Genomic DNA, 19,022 nt, shown 5'->3' with positions numbered 1-19,022 from the left:
CCCCATCCCCCTGACCCTGACCTTGACTCCAGAGCACTCACTGATCAGGGAGGTCATTGCCTGGCTGAGGCTTAGGAAAGGAACAGAGCCCTGGGCATCTCTCTCTCTGCCCAGGGACGGCACAGGGTGTTTTCCTGGCTGTCGGTCACCCCCGTGGCTCCCCATTGGTCTAGACAGAAAGGCCACTCGCCCAGAGCCTGCAGGACCCCTCATGGCCTGTCCTCCTCGGCCTCATCTCTGTCCACCCTCGGTCACCCTCTTCCCCATCCCCAGTGCACCAAGCACCCTGGCCTTAGTTGAGGTCCTGGAATGCCCCCAGCCCATCTCCTTCACCTTTAAGGATCCTTCTGTCCCCCACCTGTCTCCTGCCTTGCTCCCTTGAGTCTCAGCCCCACTACCACTTCCTCCAGGCAGCCCTCCTGGATTTCTCCAGGCTATTTTTGATACCCCTTTATATGTTCTCTTAGCTTCTATTCTCTTTCTTCACATCTTCGATCAAAGCAGTCATTTCTATAATAATACGTGGAAGGATGTATTTATCATCTACTCTCCCCCTAGATTGTCAGCCAGCTCCAGCCAGCTAGGACCAGTATGGTCCTAGTATTTAGCACAGCACCTGGCTTGCATTAGGCATTCAAGGAATAAAAGTTCCTTGTTGGGGGAGCAGGACGTAGGGATTGATAAGGAGTGGGCATGCTCTCTCAGTCCGATGTGGTCTCCTGGAAGAGCAGGTTCTTTGTTTTTTTGTTTTTGTTTTTCTGTTGGTGCATTTTGTTTCATTTCTGTGCTGTGATACCAGCCAGGAGAAACTAACACAGACTTTAAATTGAGGAATTGAGGATGAAGACTGAAGTTTCCCTAGGCCTAGCCCCGCACCTGGCACATAGAAGGTGCTCAAAACCTGTTAGCTGAAAACGTGCCACCCACAGAAAGGGAAGAGCTTGGTGATGTTTAGGGGACAGCCATGAGCAGGAATAGCAAGGCTGACAATAATGGGAATAAACTCTTTCCTGGACCCCACAATGCCATGTAGTAGGTCCACGAGGACCACCCACGATGTGATGGTCTCTATATCAGGCCAGTCCACATCCAACGCCTCATTCTTCTGTTGAGCAGCAAGACAGGACCACTTTGCCCTATGGAATGCTAGTATCCTTGACAACTCCAAGAAGCAGATGGGGTGGGAATGACGATCCATTTCACAGATGAGGAAAACTGACCAGAGGTGTAACTATTTGATTATGGTTAATCAACTATTTGACTATGGTCAATAATCCAGGATAAGAACCGAGACCTCTGGCTGGGTTTCTTTTTGGCCTTAGCCCTGAGTGAACCATAAGGTTGGTGTCATCTGCATATCTGAGGTTATTGATATTTCTCCCAGCAGTCTTGATTCCAGCTTGTGCTTCCTCCAGCCCAGCGTTTCTCATGATGTACTCTGCATTTAAGTTAAATAAGCAAGGTGACAATATACAGCCTTGACATATTCCTTTCCCTATTTGGAACCAGTCTGTTGTTTCATGTCCATTTCTAACTGTAGTGAAGCAGCTTCATTAGAAGATCAGAGATACTTCCCACATCAGCCTCACAGATATAGTTAGAAAATCTGCCGCCTCCTGTATGAAAGGAAATGAGGCGGTCCAGACCTGGGAGTCCTCAGCATCGTGCACAGAGCACTGCAGAGGGAGTCCAGGTCCCAGGACCCAGTCCGGGTCTGACTTTAGCTTGCAGACGACGTCTGCTGAGTCCCACAATTGGGGGGTATTTGGAAAAAGAAATCTTCCCCCTGCTCTGATTTTTAAGAATATGTGGTCTGCTTTCTATTTGAAATTATTCTCACTTTTTTTTTTTTTTCTTGTCAATGAGGGCTCAGTGTGTCTTTTTCGTATCATCCTGCTGTTTTTAAGCACGCATACTGGATAATGGGTCTCATTTCCATCACTAGGTCTGAAGTCAGAGCTTGCCTAAATCCACATGTGGCGGCCTCGGGAAGGGGGCAGTGAGGAGTTCTTGGTGGCATCAATTCAAAACATGTGTTTATTTTTCAGGACGAGTCACAGTGACTCCAGCATTTACATTCGACGACATACTAATAGGTCTTTGGAATCGGTTAGTATGTGAATTTCTTCTTCTTGCATCCGGCCCCTGCTAATCAATTCCTTTCCCTCCTTCCTTCCCCCCAGCCCAGAGCTTTGAAATTACTGACGTGCAACAGCTATGCTTTTGGATAGAAGACAAGCAAATTGAAACCTTGTCATTAAGCACAGTCCAATCAGATGTCCAGTTTGGGCATTAGGGGATGTAAATAAAGTGATGATTTTAAAGCCCAAAGGCCTCTTTGTCATAACAATCGTATCCAAGACCTCCCACCCCACCCCTGCACACACATCCAGAAAGATCACGTTCAAAGACAGAGATGCAGCCTAAGCGGAGGGTTCCCTTTGTCTTCACAACTGCTTAGCTCTGCATGTGTTGGGCCCCAAAAAGCCCGGGGATCCGTAGCTTGCCCCAGTTGTGGGGGGCGGGGCCTCTTCCGTCCAGCCGTGGGAATAATCTGTAGAACATTGCTTAGTAGTTTTATTTTGGAACTAGATGTTTGCAAGATTGAGAAAAGCATGGCATGCTCGACTTTGTATATTTAAAATCATCTTATTTTCTGTTTCAGAGATTTCATCTTTACTAATTGGGTTGCGGGGGTTTTGTTTATAAATTTCACTGTAGGATCATTTTAGCTATGTTCAATTGAGGAATGCAGCGGATGTGGATGACAGAAGAAACCGAATGTTAACCAGGTGGGTGGCTGGACTACAGGCTCAGTAGAGTTTAAGGGATTTTTTTTTTCTTTAATCACACAGTCTACCTTCTGGGGGTGGCTATTCTCCAACTAGGGCTTTGTTGGATAATAATATTAATAGTCTAGGAACATGCAAGAAAATGCAAGAAAATTCCTGTTCCAGAGAAAATGAATGGAAATTGAATGTGAGTGGGAGGGCAACATAGATATGAATCCAGGTTGACAAGCAGGGCGCAGTTCAGAAAAATGACTTGGTTTAAAGACAGGTCTGGGTCATGAGACCTAGGTCACGAGACCTGGGTGTGAGTCTTCATTGCGATAATGCAGTGGCATCAGCTGGCCCTCTGAACAGAGTCAGGCAGAGGAGGGTAGGGATGGGATACTGTGTGTGCTTTTTAAAATGCTGTAGCCCCTGACAACCGTGTTCCTTCTGTGTCGCCACTGCAGGTACAATACTCAGAAGCTCACTGAGCTGATTTTACAGTTTTATGGCATCAGAGCAGACATGAAGAGGGAGTGCAAACATGCCAGGATGTCTATGAAAGTATTTCTTACTGTTGGAGAACTAGATGACCCAGACCGAGTGTCGAATGGTTGTAACACCACCCGTTTAGAACATAGGCAGGCAGACAGATCTGAAACTGACAATTCTGAGATGTCCCTATCCCTGTTAAAGTGATTGAATCGCTTGATTTTATTTATTTACTTATTGTATTTGCCATGGATTTGAATTGGCTTGGAAGGACTTGAGAAGTGTTAGTCACTCAGTTGTGTCCAACTCTTTCTGACTCCATGGACTGTAGCCTGCCAGGCTCCTCTGCCCATGGGGTTCTCCAGGCAAGAATACTGGAGTGGGTTGCCATTCCCTTCTCCGGGGGATCTTCCCGACCCAGGGATCAAACCTGGGTCTCCTGCATTACAGGCAGATTCTTTACCTTCTGAGCCACCAGGGAAACCTGGAAGGACTTAGATTATTCAAATGGAAAGACTCTGAAAATTTCCCAACAGCCAGGAGTGTGATCTTTAGACGTCTACCTCTCTGGTTCTTAAAAAAAAAGAGGCAAGATTTGTTTCCCTCTTCTGCCATAAAATGGAAATATTAATTCACGTTTTCCACTGGGCTTGACATCCTCATAGGAAAATAGTACTTTTAGCTTTTATGAGATAGAGTCTTTGAAAATTGAACCTGCAAGGTTGAGAAATGCCGTCGCGTTTTCCATGCTTTTGAGCATTTATTACCTATGCAATAAAAAAAAAAGTAGTTTAAAATTTCTCTAAAAACAGTTTTAAGAAGGAGAAAGAAATTCTGCCCCTTTTCTGCATGGGAATCACTCAATTTCCAGACCAGAGCAAAGGTTTAATCCCCTCTTGACCTGGCTTCTTGCTGTATCAGGAGATGATTCAGGGAAGAGGTGATTTTTGCTTTTCATAATCTCTGTCACGTGTCCCAGATTGACCCTGAGGAGCTTACACACAGGTTCTGTAAATGCAGCTGCAAGTAGAGACCCCTAGCCCCTACTGCAATCAGATTATGTCTTCTGACCCTTTTCTGTCACTACCACACAGTACCCTTCTGGACTCTCTCCACCAGGCAACAGTAAAATGTCACTTTAGCGCTACTTTAGGGCTTCCCTGGTGGCCCAGCTGGTAAAGAATCCGCCCACAATGCAGGAGACCTGGGTTCGATCCCTGGGTTGGGAAGATCCCCTGGAGAAGGGAAAGGCTACCCACTCCAGTATTCTTGGGCTTCCCTGGTGGCCCAGCTGGTAAACAATCTGCCTGCAATGCAGGAGACCTGAGTTCAATCCCTGGGTTGGGAAGATCCCTTGGAGAAGGGAAAGTCTACCCACTCCAGTATTTTGGCCTGGAGAACTCCATGGACTATACAGTCCATGGGATCACAAAGAGTCGGACATGACTGAGCAACTTTCACTTTCTGTTAAAATAAGATAAAAATAAGAGAAGAGGGACTTGCCTGGAGATTGAGTGGCTAAGACTCCACGCTTCCAACACAGAGAGTCCCGGGTTTGATCCCTGGTCAGGGCACTGGATCCCGCATGCCACAACAGAGATTCCACATGCTGCCACTATGACCTGGTGCAGCCAGATAAACCAATATTAAATACACACACACACACACACACACACACACACACTCTTAAAAGTATACATCTACTCTCTTCTCTTAAAGAAGAAACTAAGAAAGACACCTCTCACCAATATGGAACCTGGTAATCATTTTCAAGGTTAGATTCCAAAGCCAAGAACAAAAACTAGGTGGTAGAGAGGTGTGTCTTTTTGTTGTTAATGGCTGTTTTTAAACGATCGATTAGCAGGGAGCACTCCATTACTCTCTTTAGATTCCTCAGGAAGCCCCTCTGTTCCTGGGAGAATAAAAAAGAGCTGTCAGCCTCGAACTCTGCGTTCAGGGCACTGCTGTATAAAGGGACACTTCCTGGAGGAGGGTGCAAAGCTGGCTCGGGTCCCGGCTCTGTCACAAAAGTCATTGTGTGGGCTGGAGAAAGCCACCCTCCACCCACCCCATGAGGTTCAGCAGGCCCATCTGCAGAATGGGGCTCACAGCTCCTCTGTCTTGGTGTCATGGAGATGAACTGAGAGGGTCTAAAAGCTCAGAGCTTCCCGGGACCCCGCCCTCCACCTGGGTCTGCCCCTCACTGGGAAACTGTTGGCTCTCCAGTGGGGCAGTGAGGCTGGAGAACAGGGAGGGAGCGGGGGTCCCCTGGACGGGGGAACCTCACTTGTGACTGCTTTGGTGTGTCTCCCCTCCTACAGGAAGGCCAACCACTCGGGCAAAGCCAGGCTGCGGGAGATCCACAGCTCCCAGAGCGACTCGCTGACACAGCTGGTCCAGCAGCCGGACGTGATGTACTTTATCCTCTTCCTCTGGCTCCTGGTTTACTGCCTGCTGCTCTTCCCCCAGCTGGACGTCAACAGACTCTGATGCGTGTGTCTGCGTAATAAAAGAGACAGGACCCTGGCCGTGGGGTGGGCATTCTCCTTCCTTCCTCTTCTTGCCTATTCTGGACGGGGCACTTCTGCAGATAGTGGAAGACCTCCAAGGAAACTTAGACCCCCCCACCTCCGCCCTGTTCCCACTTTTTTTTTCATGTTTCCTTTCGTTTTCTTTTCTTGTAAGTCCTAAGCATGCTTTTCTCTTAGGCTGTGAACACAGCACTCAGGTGTGTGGCCGGTGGGGTTTGTTTGTGTGCCTTGGTCTGTCAGGTATTACTCTTAAGCTTCGTGGCTGAGACTTAACGGGGCTTCTCAGGTGGCTCAGTAGTAAAGAATCTGCCTGCCAGTGCCAGAGACACAAGAGATGCGGGTTCGATCCCTGAGTTGGGAAGATCCCCAGGAGAAGGGAATGGCAACCCACTCCAGTATTCTTGCCTGGAGAATCCCATGGACAGAGGAGCCTGGCGGGCTACAGTCCCTGGGGTTGCAAAGAGTTGGACATGACTCATCGGCTGAGCACAAGCACTGATTCTTAGCTCGCTTGGTTTTTAAGGTCCCAGATGGACTTGAGTTTCTCACCTCCTGATAACAAAGAGGATGGATACCCCAGGGAGAGCCCCTGTGGAGAGAAAACTGCCCTACTTTCCTCTAAGAGTGGCATTTGGGTGAAGGTGCTGGGGGTCCTGTGGTCATTTGGTGGTTGGTTGTGGTCATCGTGGGGCGGGGCAGGGGGTTATCCAAAGAACAGCACAAAACTGCCAGCCCCAGGAAAGTGCATCCACAGTCGGCAAAATTCACAGAAAGTAAAGGCAGTGCACACTTGTTCACACTAGGGTGTTTTTCTAGGGAGAGGATGCATTTTCATTTTGCTTTTGCACTGACTGAATTGAGATAAAGCTGTGATTTTGTCAAACCTTTTCCACCCATGGAATCCTCCTTTCAAGAGGATTCTCAGGGGGTGGTCTAGTCGAAACATGAAAAGCAGAGCTTTGGCTGACTCGGGGCAAGGCCTGGGATCCCTCTTGTTCTGTCTAGGCAGTCCCGCACCCGTACCCCCCACCTCCGGCTTCCATCCGTGGCTCCTGAGGCTGGTACCCAAGGCCCCGCAGAGCAGTGTAAACACCTAGATCCTCCCAAAGCCCCAGGAAGAGGGCAAGAGTGACCTGGCTGAGAATGGGCTCTGGTTGATGTTAGAGCAGGTAGTAACCCAGCAGGTTCCTGCTCCGAGAGCACCTTTGTGCACACCTGCCGCACAGCGCGAGTCTCAGCACCGCCGTCCTTTGTGGTCCGTTATAATGGGTTTCTTGAAAAGGAGAAAGGTTTCCGGAAGGCATCTTGAGAAGTAGCCAGAACTGGCAGGTGGCAGAGGATGGGCATCCAGTCGCCCTCTGGTCTTCCTTTTACCCTGGGCTCCCTGCTTCCTTTCAAGACACAGGCCCTGCCTCCCTGGGTATCCCTTCCTCCTCCCCTTGTCCTCCCCTGCTCAGAAAGCATATCGAGTGAGACTTATAAACCCACAGACAATGAGGTCAAGAGGGGCATTCAGACAGCATCTTTGCTGCTGAACCCAGAGAGGCAGAGCCGTTTGACCCAGATGACACAGCCAACCGGGAGCAGACTTGCAAGTGTACCCAGACCACCCGATGTCCCCTCCGGAGCTGTCCCCTCTCTTAGGGAACTTCTCTTGGGCCCAGGGATGTCCTGAAAAAATAAAATAATAAAATGAATAGGTAAGAATGTACTCATTTAAAACAAAACCAAAATTTTTAGGTCAACAGCCAACCTTTGTTTTTTTCTCATATTTTTCCCACGAAGTTTTGTTCCCTTCCAGGCTTGTCACCCGTTCCTTCTGGAATACCCTTCATGGCTCTAACAGCCTGTCAGCTGACCCACCAGTGTTGTTCTTACTCCAAGAATCATGCTTCTCTCTCTGCAAGCCAAGGGCTTGCTTATTTCGAGCAGTGGGTCTCCAGTTTACAGAATTCCAGCATGGCCGAAAGAATTTACCTAGCACATTTCAGTTGATGACAGCCAAAACCTGACTTCTATCCCACTCTGGTTATAGCCTGCCTGCTCTCCATGAACGAATCTAAGCCTTCCAACTGAAAGCTTTTGGGAGCTTGGAGCAATTCCATCTAGAGGGCCAAATGTCCCATGGAAAATGAGCTAATTAATGAGCTCCCTAGCATCACTGAACGCTCAGAGGTACGATACTAAAGATTATGTGTGTGATATTTTATCACTCTGGACATCAGACAGTTCTCACCTAAATTAGATGCTTAAAGAGCCAGGGAAGAGCTGACCCAAACATTAATCATTTCATTTTACGGATCTAGACCTTGTTCAGAAAAGTCTGCAGGTTTTCTCTCTCACCCATTACAAAGTGTAATATTGTTTAAAACCATCTACTGGCAAGATGCCTGAAAGTCATTTAGTTCAAGTTGGCAGCAAACTGATTTTTTTTTTTTTTAAGAAAAAAAATTCTCACTTGAGGATAGGCTTGTGTGAATGAAGTCAGTTATAGAAGGTGAGTAAGAAGCCAGCAGGACAAACCACCCCATGATTTGTATTTATTTTTAATTCTTATCCAAGTAATACATATTCATAGTTTAAAAAGAAACAAATATAAATAAGCCTTTTAATGGAAACTGGCAATCTCCTGTGTCTTGCTTCCTGGAAGTAACTCTTTCAACTCTTCCTATTTCTTCTAATATTTTCCTTTGCATTTCTATATAACATGCTTATATTTCTTTTTATTTTTAGAATTTAGAATAGCAAGATATCTACTGGTTTGTTGCTGTGGTAGAGAAGGATCTTGCTCTTGGCCAAAGCCCACTTTGTTTTTCCAGCATAGTTAGATTATATTGTTTGGTACATCTCTCTTCATCGTGAGCCTATGAGGTCTGTTTACTTCTGAACCAAGTGGTGTACTATAGTTGCTTGTCTTTTCCCGTCAAATTTTTTCTCCTTGATGATGATGATGATTTTGGTGTGGCACCTTCCTTAGTAACTTCTGAGAAAAGAACATGGAAAGTAAATATTTTGAGATTTTGCATAACTTTAAATGTCCTTATTCTGCCCTTACCCAGGGGTAGCTGGGTATAGAATTGTGGGTGGAAAAGAATACTCTCCCACCACTCCCACCTCCAACGTGGTTGTTGAGATTCTTAATGTCATTCTGATTCCCAGGCCTTTAGCTGTGACCTGGGTTTCTCCACCCTCTCAGGAAACAATTTAAGATCCCTTCATTCTTAGTCTTCTGAACGGTCACTTGGTACCAAGTGATGGTGTACCTTTGATGGCGTACCTTGTTCTGGGCTCTCATGGGAAATTTCTTAAGTTTTCTTGTAATTGTTCACATCTTTTCTTTCTGGACCACCTGTTGTTTCAATGTTGGACCTCCCAGGCTAATCCTCTAATATTGTTTTTTCTATTTCTCATCTCTTAATTTTTTATCTGCTTGCAAAGACAGTTAACTTTATCTTCTCAGTGTTCATGGTGAATGGTTTTTAATTTCCAAAACATTTTGTGGCTGTTTTCTTGTTTCTGTTTTATAGTGTCCTGTTCTTGTTTCATGGCTACAGAACTTATCTCTCTGGATGTTCATGATAGTAGGGTTTTGAGGAACTTCTTTTCTGCTGTTTTGCTTTTATTTCCTCTAAGTTCCCTTTCTTTTGGTTAGTCTCAATCTCTGTCTTTCATGTTACACATTTTCTTGAGATATCTAGTGATCCTGTGGATCTGTTCTTATGTAAGAGTGATATTTCAAAAAATGGATCAGAAACTGTGTGTCAACTTGTGGGTTTTTCTGTAGGGTCACCAGGTGGGCACCTGAACTCTTCAGGGGAGGACCACACATATCAATAGTTGCAGGTCTTTTCTCATCGTGTTTCTTTAGAGATATTTCCACTTCTCTCTGAGCATACACAGGGCTGCTACTAGCCTATGCAGAGCCTTCATGCAGTTTCAAAAGGGCATTCCCTCTGAGTGGATGATTTCAAGATAGGTACCCCTCTGAGGCAGACGCCACCCGTGGGCACATGGCCAAACTGGCAGGCACATCGTTTGCCTCTTTCTCCAGGGAAGGGCTTGAGGAGCAGAGCAAGGGCTGGATTTAACTCCCAGTTGCCCCTTAGCCTTGCCCCTTTGTGCAGTGCACAGACCGGAGGGCTGTACCCAGAGATGCTGGGGCACACCCGAGTGCCCACATCCTGACCTCTGAGCAGGTGTCTCATCACCATCAGTATGTAGATACCCTGAGTTGGTCCCACTGCACTGTGCCTGGTGTCCCGGGTTGGAGCTCCTCTGCTTCCCCCGAGGCGTGGCTGCAGCTCGGTACCACATCTCTCCTCTGCACATAGTAGGTGTTGGGATTCCCTGGCCCTGCTCCCGTCTGCCTCCACCCTGCCCCTGCCATAAATGGGTTGGCATCTCTCCCCTGCTGTCACCTCCTCTCTATCGCTCTGTCTTCATGATGCCATCACTTCCATTCCTTTGCTCTTTGTTTCTGGGCTCTCGCCAGGGAAGACATGAGCCCACGTGCTCAGGTCACCATCTTGAACACACGGGCCCTGTCTATGCAGTCCCCCACGTGCTCTCTCACTGCTGGTTAGGCAAGCTCGCTGCTGCATAGACACGCTTGTGAACTTGCCCTGAGTCCTGCTGGGCCAGTGGTCTTCATGTGCCTTCAGATCACACTGGGCCAAGTTGAGGGGTGGGGTGGGGAGGGAACACACAGCACTCCCCTCGATGCCACAGTGCAGATGGGGTTCTCCTTCCTGTCTCTTTCACCTCCTGCCCCCACACAACCATCTTAGAACTCCTGCTCCCCACAAGCTCCATGGAGTCATGCACTTTTTAGGTTTTCATTGCCTGCCTTGCTTCATTGGGGAAACCAGTGTTGGCCCACACTGGTGTTGGCCAGTGAACAATACAGCTGCTCCCTCTGTGGGGTGGCTGTTTGGAACTGGGTGAACAGTTTTTCCCCCTCAAGCTAGGACTTTGTGGGAGATGGGTTACCACCAGGACTGAAGACAGAGTACCCTCTTCTCTGCCCCTTAGACAACCACTCCATACACAGGCTGCTTCTCCCTTTCTGGGATTGAGCACAATTCTCCCCAGCTAGGAGAAGGCAATGGCACCCCACTCCAGTACTCTTGCCTGGAAAATCCCTTGGATGGAGGAGCCTGGTGGGCTGCAGTCCACAGAGTCGCGAAGAGTCGGACACGACTGAGCGACTTCACTTTCACTTTTCACTTTCATGCATTGGAGAAGGAAATGGCAACCCATTCCAGTGTTCTTGCCTGGAGAATCCCAGGGACAGTGGAGCCTGGTGGGCTGCCGTCTGTGGGGTCGCACAGAGTCGGATATGACTGAAGTGACTTAGCAGCAGCAGCAGCAACTCCCCAACTCTCCTCTCATCCCTGTGCAGTGCTAACCTGCTCTGTGTGAGGGTCAAAATCATAGAAGGCAGATTTGGAGGCAGCCTCCCTGTACAATCGATCTCCATAAATTGTACATTGTTTGCTAGCCTTAGGGATCATGTAAGCATCTAGTGTCTCATTTAAGAGATGAGAAAGTAGAGGATCAGAAAGGAGAAATGACTAGTCCCATTGTTGCCTAGCGCCCTCAGGAGGGACATCTTGACACCCAAGTGAGTTTTCTGCAAACCTCCAGCCTCCGGTCCCTGAAGCTCATTTGCACCTCCTTCCCCATTGAGGAGTCAGAACATCCAGGAGCTGATCTCAGACACAAGCCCGAGGAAACAAGGAAAGACTGTATCTCCCTGAATACCAGAACTCATGGTCGCTTCCTTGTCAAGAACTCTTCCGTTTCCATGGTTGTGTCATTGAAGGGCAGTCCTGTGACGCACTCTCTTTCATGTGACCTTGGCTTTTCTTAACTCTCCAGAAGGCCACTGCAGCTTGCAGCTATGGCCTTTCTCTCCTGTCTGCTTGGAGACCTCCCCAGTCATCTCCATTGAGGTCCTGAAGTCCCCAAGGTGGGCTGTGTGCGAGTTTCAAGCCAGCATGGCTCTTCAGAACCTTCTCAGTGATGCTCTGGCGAAGAAACAAGAGCCCATGATGCCCTTTGGGTCCAGAGGTGTTATTTTTCTCACCCCGACATTGCATCATCTCTGCTGAAACCACCTTTTGGGGGCAGATTTAGTGCCTGGGACCACAGCTGCTGTCCGGAGCCCCCACTGAATGGCTGGCTCTTCGTCCAGTCTGTCCAGCTGCTGAGCGAGGCTGCGCTGAGAGCCAGCATGAGTGGTAACAGGCTCATTTGCTGGAAATGGCTGCAGAGTTTGCCTGAACAGTTAGCCAGTGTAGGGAGCCAAGAAATGAGACATGGCTTCTTTGCTGGACATGAAATCCCACGGATCTTTTTTTGCACTGTCTCTTGTTGGGCATCTGTTGAGGAAAAACAGTCAGCAAAGGGAAGTGAACCTGCTACAGGCAGAGCTGGGACTCAGTCTGTTTTGCATACAGAATTGTCCATTTCCATGGTGAGCATGCAGATGCTGTGGCCTCAGGCTCCAGGTGAGCCCTGGCCCTCCGTGCTCTGATGTATGACAGCTTCACAGTGACCCGCAGGTTTTCACCATCCTCTTCCCTTGTGGATTCTGCCAACTTGGGAAGGGGCAAAGGCCTGGAGACTCAGCCCCTACTTCCCGAGGATCAGCAGAGATCCTCAGAGTTCGGAACCCCTCTGATTCTTCTGGAATCGCCAGGTCCTGCAGCATGGGGAAGATCGACTTAGATGTTTATAATTTGTTCTACGACCCTTGATGAAAACCCGTCTGACAAGCAGTCACCTCCAGCCCAGGGCTGTAGCACCAACAAGCCAAAAGCATCCTCGTCTGTGGGAAGAAGACAGCTGGTGTTTTATGCTGTTTGACCACATGGTGTTAAATACACAACAGTCTGGCCCTGATCCCGCTGGTAACTTTAAAATCTCCGACACTTAGATGTCAAGGCCAGCTTTCATCTGGCAGGAATCTCTCTAACTGAAGCTCCTCACCCCACCCACTCATTTTAGAGTCACTTCCTTCCCCAGGAGGTATTATTGGATGGGGAGGAGGGCAGGTTTGGGAATTAGCCAGATTTAGGTTCCAGTTCTGGCTCTGTCTCCAGATATCTGGATGACCTTGGGCAAATGACCTCTCTGACCATCTTCTGTGTAGAGTAGATACTCAGTACATGTTTGTTGAGTGAATGATAGTTCCTTGTGGACTTGCCCAGCGGTCCAGTGGTTAAGACTCCATGCTTCCACTGCAGGGGACACAGGTTCGATTCTTGGTTGGGAAAGTTCCACGTGTGGCCAAAAATACTAATAGCTTCCTTGTGAGCTTGTTACAACATTGTGCGCTGCTCAGCAGCTCCTTGTCTGCCTGTCCCTCCTCGCCAAGGTATGACTAGACCTCCTTTCATTATATTCAGTTACTATAGCTTTTCCCAGCTTCTTTCCAATCCACCTCCCTCTTGCCAGCTGCTCAGTCTCAAACCTAACTCATACCTTTTATAAGAGGAAGTCTACCCATGAACTCACTGGACCCTTAACAATCACAGGAGGTGGTTCTTTCACCACAGGAGGTGGTGCTTTTAGCTTTAAAGGAAGCTAAAACACAAGAAGGAAAAATAACAAGATCATAGAGCTGGCAGGTGGCAGAACCACAAATATAGGACTTCCTTCCAAACGTTGATTTCCACCCTAGACTTCACTGCTTAGAAAATAAGCTTTGCCCGGAGGAGATTCTGATTCTTACTGACTTCGGTTTAGTTGGCAAGCGTGGGTGAGGGTCTCAGAGCTGGGCAGGTGGTGAAGTTTATCCGTCACTTGTAACCCCTCACCTTGCATTCTTCCCCTTTCTAGGTTTCTGCACACTTTGACCCTTCCCTGGTGACAAAGTGGTAAAGAATCCACCTGCAATGCAGGAGACCCAGGTTCTATCCCTGGGTCAGGAAGATCCCCTGGAGGAGGGCATGACAACCCACTCCAGTATTCTTGCCTGGAGAGTCCGACGGACAGAGGAGCCTGGTGGGCTACAGTCCATGGGGTCACCAAGAGTTGGACACAACTGAGTGACTAACACTTTCACTTTCCACATCAACACTGCTTAAATATTTCCTTCATCCTCAGTTTGTAAAAGTGCCTGAGTAATACTGTACATCAATTATACTTCAATTAAAAATAAGTTTAAAAATTTTTAATAACTGAGGACACCCCAAATTCAAGTTTTAGCCTAAGGTTGCAAATTTGCAACCAAAATGACTGCCTTTAAGGGCCTTCAGCCCCATAACCTCAGTGTCTAACATTCAAGAGTGAGTGACTTTAATTAACTGCCCCCAGCTCTTCACTCAGTTCTTCTAACACATGCTTTTCAGAGTGGAAGAGAGGCCGTCTCCTTTGAAAAGCAAATTTCATTGTCCTGGGCAGAACACAGTTAAAATAAGGATGAGAACATAATTCCTTGGAGGAAGACAACTGGTTGGTCTGTGAGATAGGAATCACCATTTTTTCCTTCGTTCTGCTTTTAAAAGTTGTGGGTTTTGCATTGTTGCAAAAACAAATAGAAAAGTGTCTTTTGATAGGGTTTTTTCTTTCCCCATTTGCAATAGTTCCCACTTCTCTTAGCCCCACTGGAAGTCAGTAGACTTTGCTGTGAGGATAGCGACAACATGCCTGTATTCCTAAGGGTTGAAACACTTTTTAAAAGGAAACTCTTAAGAGTGTCTGTAACCTAGAGAGTTGACAGTGTTCCAAGGTAGGACAGCACTGGCCTGGCTGTTAGGAACCCATGCCCTAGCTCCGGCCCACCTGCTGTGACACCTTGAATAATTCATTTACCTTTCTGGGTTGGAAGTTGGAAGATCTCTTTTTAGAAGTTCATCCTAGGTTTAAAAATCCAAAGGTTAGCAAGTTCTTTTTTTTTTTTTTTTTATAACATCTCAGTAAGTGGCCTATTTGCTTAGAATAAATGCGCCTCTGCATTTGTAAGTGAATTCCAAAGCTTAGAGCACGGCTTCTGGCTTTAGTATTTAGAAGGGTGCCTTCGGAAAGGGTTTGGTGGAATAAAAGGTAGTCTGTCTGTGGAAGGTGTGGGGCTGGAAGCTTGGAGTAGAACGTGCGAGATCTGCTTCCTGGGCTCCCAGAACTAAACTGGTCTCCTTAAATTAAATCAGCATCTGACACAGCAGTTTTCTCAGATTCTTTGAAATTCACAAGTTCAGCTGCAGGAATACACAGATGGAAACAACTGGACCTTTCTATTCTCATCTTATCCCCTGCCCCTCCGAGCATCAACAAGCAAAGTGTTAGTTGTTCAGTCAGGTCCGACTCTCTGCAATGCCATGGGCGGTGGCCCACCAGTCTCCTCTGTCCAGGCACAGAAGTTCCACTTGAATCAGAGGCTGCTTGCATATCTAGCATTGGATCCTTGAAGCCGAAGACTAGCACGTTTGTGTAGAATGTCCCTGGGGTGGGTGTGGCACTTGGGGAAGGGATACCATGAAACAGAGACCCTTTGTCCTTGAATTGCACCCTATATTAGCTGCCAGCGTCACTTACATTGGTGCTGGTCACATCAGCCAAAGACAAAGAGTAAATATAGAAGGATGGTTGTTCCCTACCATGGAGCAGGTGCATGGTCGTGACCGATCAGTAAACCTGGGCACAGGAGTTGTTGAAAGTGTATACTATTGAGGGATGATAGGTTTATTTTTTCAAGGTCTGTAGTATGTTTAACAGATTCACTGCTACCGTTTCTCTTAATGTCATGGCAGGACTTAATTGATAATGTCTGAATATTTTTACTGGGAGCACTAAGAGAACTATTGGAAAAAAGTGAAATGTTATTTTGTAGTACAAGAATTATTTTGTCTATTTAGTATATGCATACCTGTAGCTTTGTAAAAAAAAAAAAGTATCTTTGTAAAAAAATTGTATGAACGTGCACTCTTATTTATTAATTATTGTAAATGAAGATATAAATGATTATTTGCATAATTTATACCTGTGGGAAATTAACTGGAGTATTTGTTATTTGACTCTTTTCTATTAAGGAGTATTAGGCTTGGTGCTATGATGAATGGTCTTGTAAAATTACATGTATTCTTAAGAAAAATTTTGAGTATAAATCTCATGAATCAACCAGCTCATTGATCATTCTTATTTCCATGTGTATCCGTGCCTTTACCAACCAGAAATTGCACTGTCTTTCCTTCATCCCGACAAAGAGTACTGTTGCCAGGGTAAAGGTGAAGCCAGTTCACTATAGAACCTTAGAGGTTGTAAGAAGTCTATCTTTTTTTAAACCATTAACTTGCCTTGAGCCTTTGCAGGGGCAGCTCTAAGAAGGAACGACAAGGGTAGGTAGCAGTGGCAGTGCCTCTGTGATTCTGGAGTTGGGCTGGTGGCCTAGGTTTGAATCCTGGGTCTGTCTCTTACCAACTGTGTGATCTGTAACCAGTTACTGTAGTAACAGCCTAGGTCCCGCAGGAAACAGAGCCCGAGTTAAACCTCATGTGCTTATGTATCACTGGGGAGTGGTGCGATCCCAGGACAGCAAGGGCGAGGCAAGGAAGGAGGAAAAGCAAATCGGAGGTGATAGAGCAGGTATCTGTCGCACACCTGCCTAGCATCAGGCACTAGTGTGGTCACTGAGAACAGAGTAATAAATGAAACCAAAGTCTTTGTACTCACGGAGCTTACATTCTAGCAGGGGAGACAGACATAAACGAAATAGGTAAAGTATATAGCATGTCAGATACCTATTGAGAAGAGATGTAAGAAAGACCATGGCCAGGAGCATCGGTTTGGAGGTAGATGGGGAGGTGATACAATGTTAATAGTCAGAGAGGCCTCGTTGAGAGGGAGACATTAGACCAAAGACTTGCAGAAGATGCAAGGACAACTCGCTTAAATAATTGTGGAAGAGCTTTCCAAGCAAAGGGAAAATCAGATGCAAAGGCACAGTGGTGGGTCATGGCTGGTGTTTTTAGGGGATGCCCAAGAGCCTGGTGCGGCTAAAGCGCAGTTGATGGAGGTGGGAGAGAAGCGGGAGAGGAGTTCACTGGGGCAGGTCCGGTAGGGCCGTGTTGGGTGTTTTAAGGACTTTGGCCTTCACCCTGAGTGACCTGGGCTTCCTGGAGGATTTGGAGCACACGTTGAGCCAGGCTCACCCTGGCTGCCGTGATGGGAATAGACTTGGGAACAAGGGCAGGACCCAGAGGCCAGCTAGGAGGCCATTGCAACAATGCAGGGAAGAGGGCGATGGTGCAGACCAAACGGGACCCTGAGAGTGATGAGCGGTGATGAGCTTTGTCTGTATTATGAGAGCAGACTCTCTGGGTTTGCTCATGGATTGGGTGTGGGGTGTGAGAGAAAGAGAGGATCTGGAAAGGCTCTAAGGGGACTTCCTGGTGGTTCAGTGGCTAAGACTCTGCGCTCCCAATGCAGGGGGCCTGGGTTCAATCCCTGATTGGGAAACTGGATCCCATATGCCACAGCTAAGATCCTGTATAGCCAAATAATATTTTTTTTTTTCTTTTTGGTAAAAAAGAAAGGCTCTAAGGTTTGATCCGAGCAGCGGGAAGGGTGGAGGCGCTCTGGGCTGAGATGGGGAGCCGTGGGGGGAGCAGGTCTGGAGTGCGGATGAGCCTACTGAGCTGAGATGCTGGGTACGTGTCTCCTCGCCTCTCCTTGTCCAAGTGTACTCAGTCCCACGGCCTGGGGGTGACTGATCAGCTGCCCACCCTGGGATGGCCCAGCCCCGACAGCCCTTAGCTGCTCTGCTGCTGCGTCACATTGGAGGCTTGGGCATCTCCGATGGGTTTTGAGAGACCAGGTCCCCATTGAATCAGGAGGCTGCTCCCTCAAGCGGGTCCCTCTGTCACTCCCTTCCCTCCTCTCCCCCCATTTCTTCATGTGTTTAATCTTTTCAACACAGACGAAACCTTCCTTGACATGTGTGGAAGCTGCTCCTGCTTGAATGGAGAAACAGGGTGAAAACACATCAAACTATCTGAACCACATTAAAAAGGGGGGCGGGAGGGTAACATGATAGCATGCACTTGGATCACTGAAGCCTGAAACCAGCTGTGCACAATCACGTTTGAACGTGGGGGCTCGAGTTTTTATTTGGACAAGGTGGTGATACTGCTAAGTACTCAAAGAAAGATGGGGGTGACATTTTTCTTTCCAGGATTGCCTTAACATTTAGCTTGGGTTTCAGCCGCCTCTGACAGAAAACCCACAAAAGCAATGGCCTAAACATGATGGAGGTTTTAGTCTTGTCTCTCTTGAGAGAGAGGCCATCGATCCGGGTCGATTGGGCAGCTTCAGCCCCTCCTGCTGCCCCCGGTGTTGTTCTAGCTGCGTCGTACCCAGACCGCCTAACTTGTCTGCATGGTCCACGATGGCATCTGTCCATCCAGACCACACATCTGTGTCCTCTGAGGTAGAATGGAAGGAGAGGAGAACTGGGCTGCCCCCTCCTATAAGACTTCCCGGAAGAACCACACATCAGCTTTCATCCCATTGTTTGTGCTGAGTCACAGGGCAGCTGCCAGGGAGGCAGAAAGTGGATCCTTCGGCTGAATGCTCTGCTCAGTTAATTGCCAACAGGAAGAGACCGTAGGTCGGAAAGGGCAACCAGCAGCGTTGGTGACATTTGGCCCAGTCCTGGTGGTCCGATCGGGCCAGATGTGGGCAGTTTCTTCATTAAACAGTCTTGAACAGAGGGCCTACTGGGTTTCATGGGGGCTCAGCATCACTGTAAAGACAGGAATGAGATCAAGTTCATCCTCGGAAAGGGCTCACGGGGGATCTGGAGAGGCGAGCGATGCTTATGGAGTCCAGCTACCATTTCTTGAGCGCTCGCCCAGGTGCTGGACGAGGGCCTCACTGAATGATCATAAAACTCTCAAAACATCCCATGGGGAGGTGGCCACGTCCTGCCCATGAGAAGAGGCAGGGAAAAATGAAGGTGGGGAAAATGAGTTTTTTCACAAGCTGCCCAGCAGAGTTAGAATAGAAACCTGGGGTCACCAGACATTCCCCATCATATCAGCCTGCCTTCTGTGGCCCTGAAAGTGACCCCCCAAGAGAACGTGGACTGGGGCACAGAGTCCATGGCTGCTCCCAGACAGAGGTCACAGAGGCCCAGGGGGAGAGAACAATCACCCGTTCCAATCTGAGACCCACGTCCTGCCGTGGGGAGGAAAACAATAGGGGAGCTTCCCTGGGCACTCTG

The 19,022-nt window shown here is 47.8% G+C and overlaps 1 protein-coding gene across 3 annotated transcripts in view; it reads left to right on the top strand.

The window, feature by feature from the left end:
• CLMN (calmin) overlaps positions 1-15,914 on the top strand; it is a 122,744-nt gene extending 106,830 nt beyond the window's left edge. The window contains exons 11-15 of one of the 3 annotated variants that reach the window (XM_061159371.1): positions 2,049-2,109; positions 2,722-2,792; positions 3,242-3,338; positions 5,592-5,800; positions 13,643-15,914. In XM_061159371.1, coding sequence (XP_061015354.1) covers positions 2,049-2,109; positions 2,722-2,792; positions 3,242-3,338; positions 5,592-5,756 — 394 coding nt within the window. In that variant the 3' untranslated portion in view covers positions 5,757-5,800; positions 13,643-15,914. Of the gene's footprint in view, positions 1-2,048; positions 2,110-2,721; positions 2,793-3,241; positions 3,339-5,587 lie in introns of all 3 variants that reach the window. The other 2 variants (XM_061159370.1, XM_061159372.1) reach the window with 2 other exon arrangements.
• Positions 15,915-19,022: the final 3,108 nt, after the last annotated feature.

Source organism: Dama dama, chromosome 13 (genome assembly GCF_033118175.1).
Source record: "Dama dama isolate Ldn47 chromosome 13, ASM3311817v1, whole genome shotgun sequence".
Classification (NCBI taxonomy): Eukaryota; Metazoa; Chordata; class Mammalia; order Artiodactyla; family Cervidae; genus Dama; species Dama dama.
Note: the sequence above shows the minus strand (reverse complement) of the source record. Positions and strands in the feature narration are given on the sequence as shown.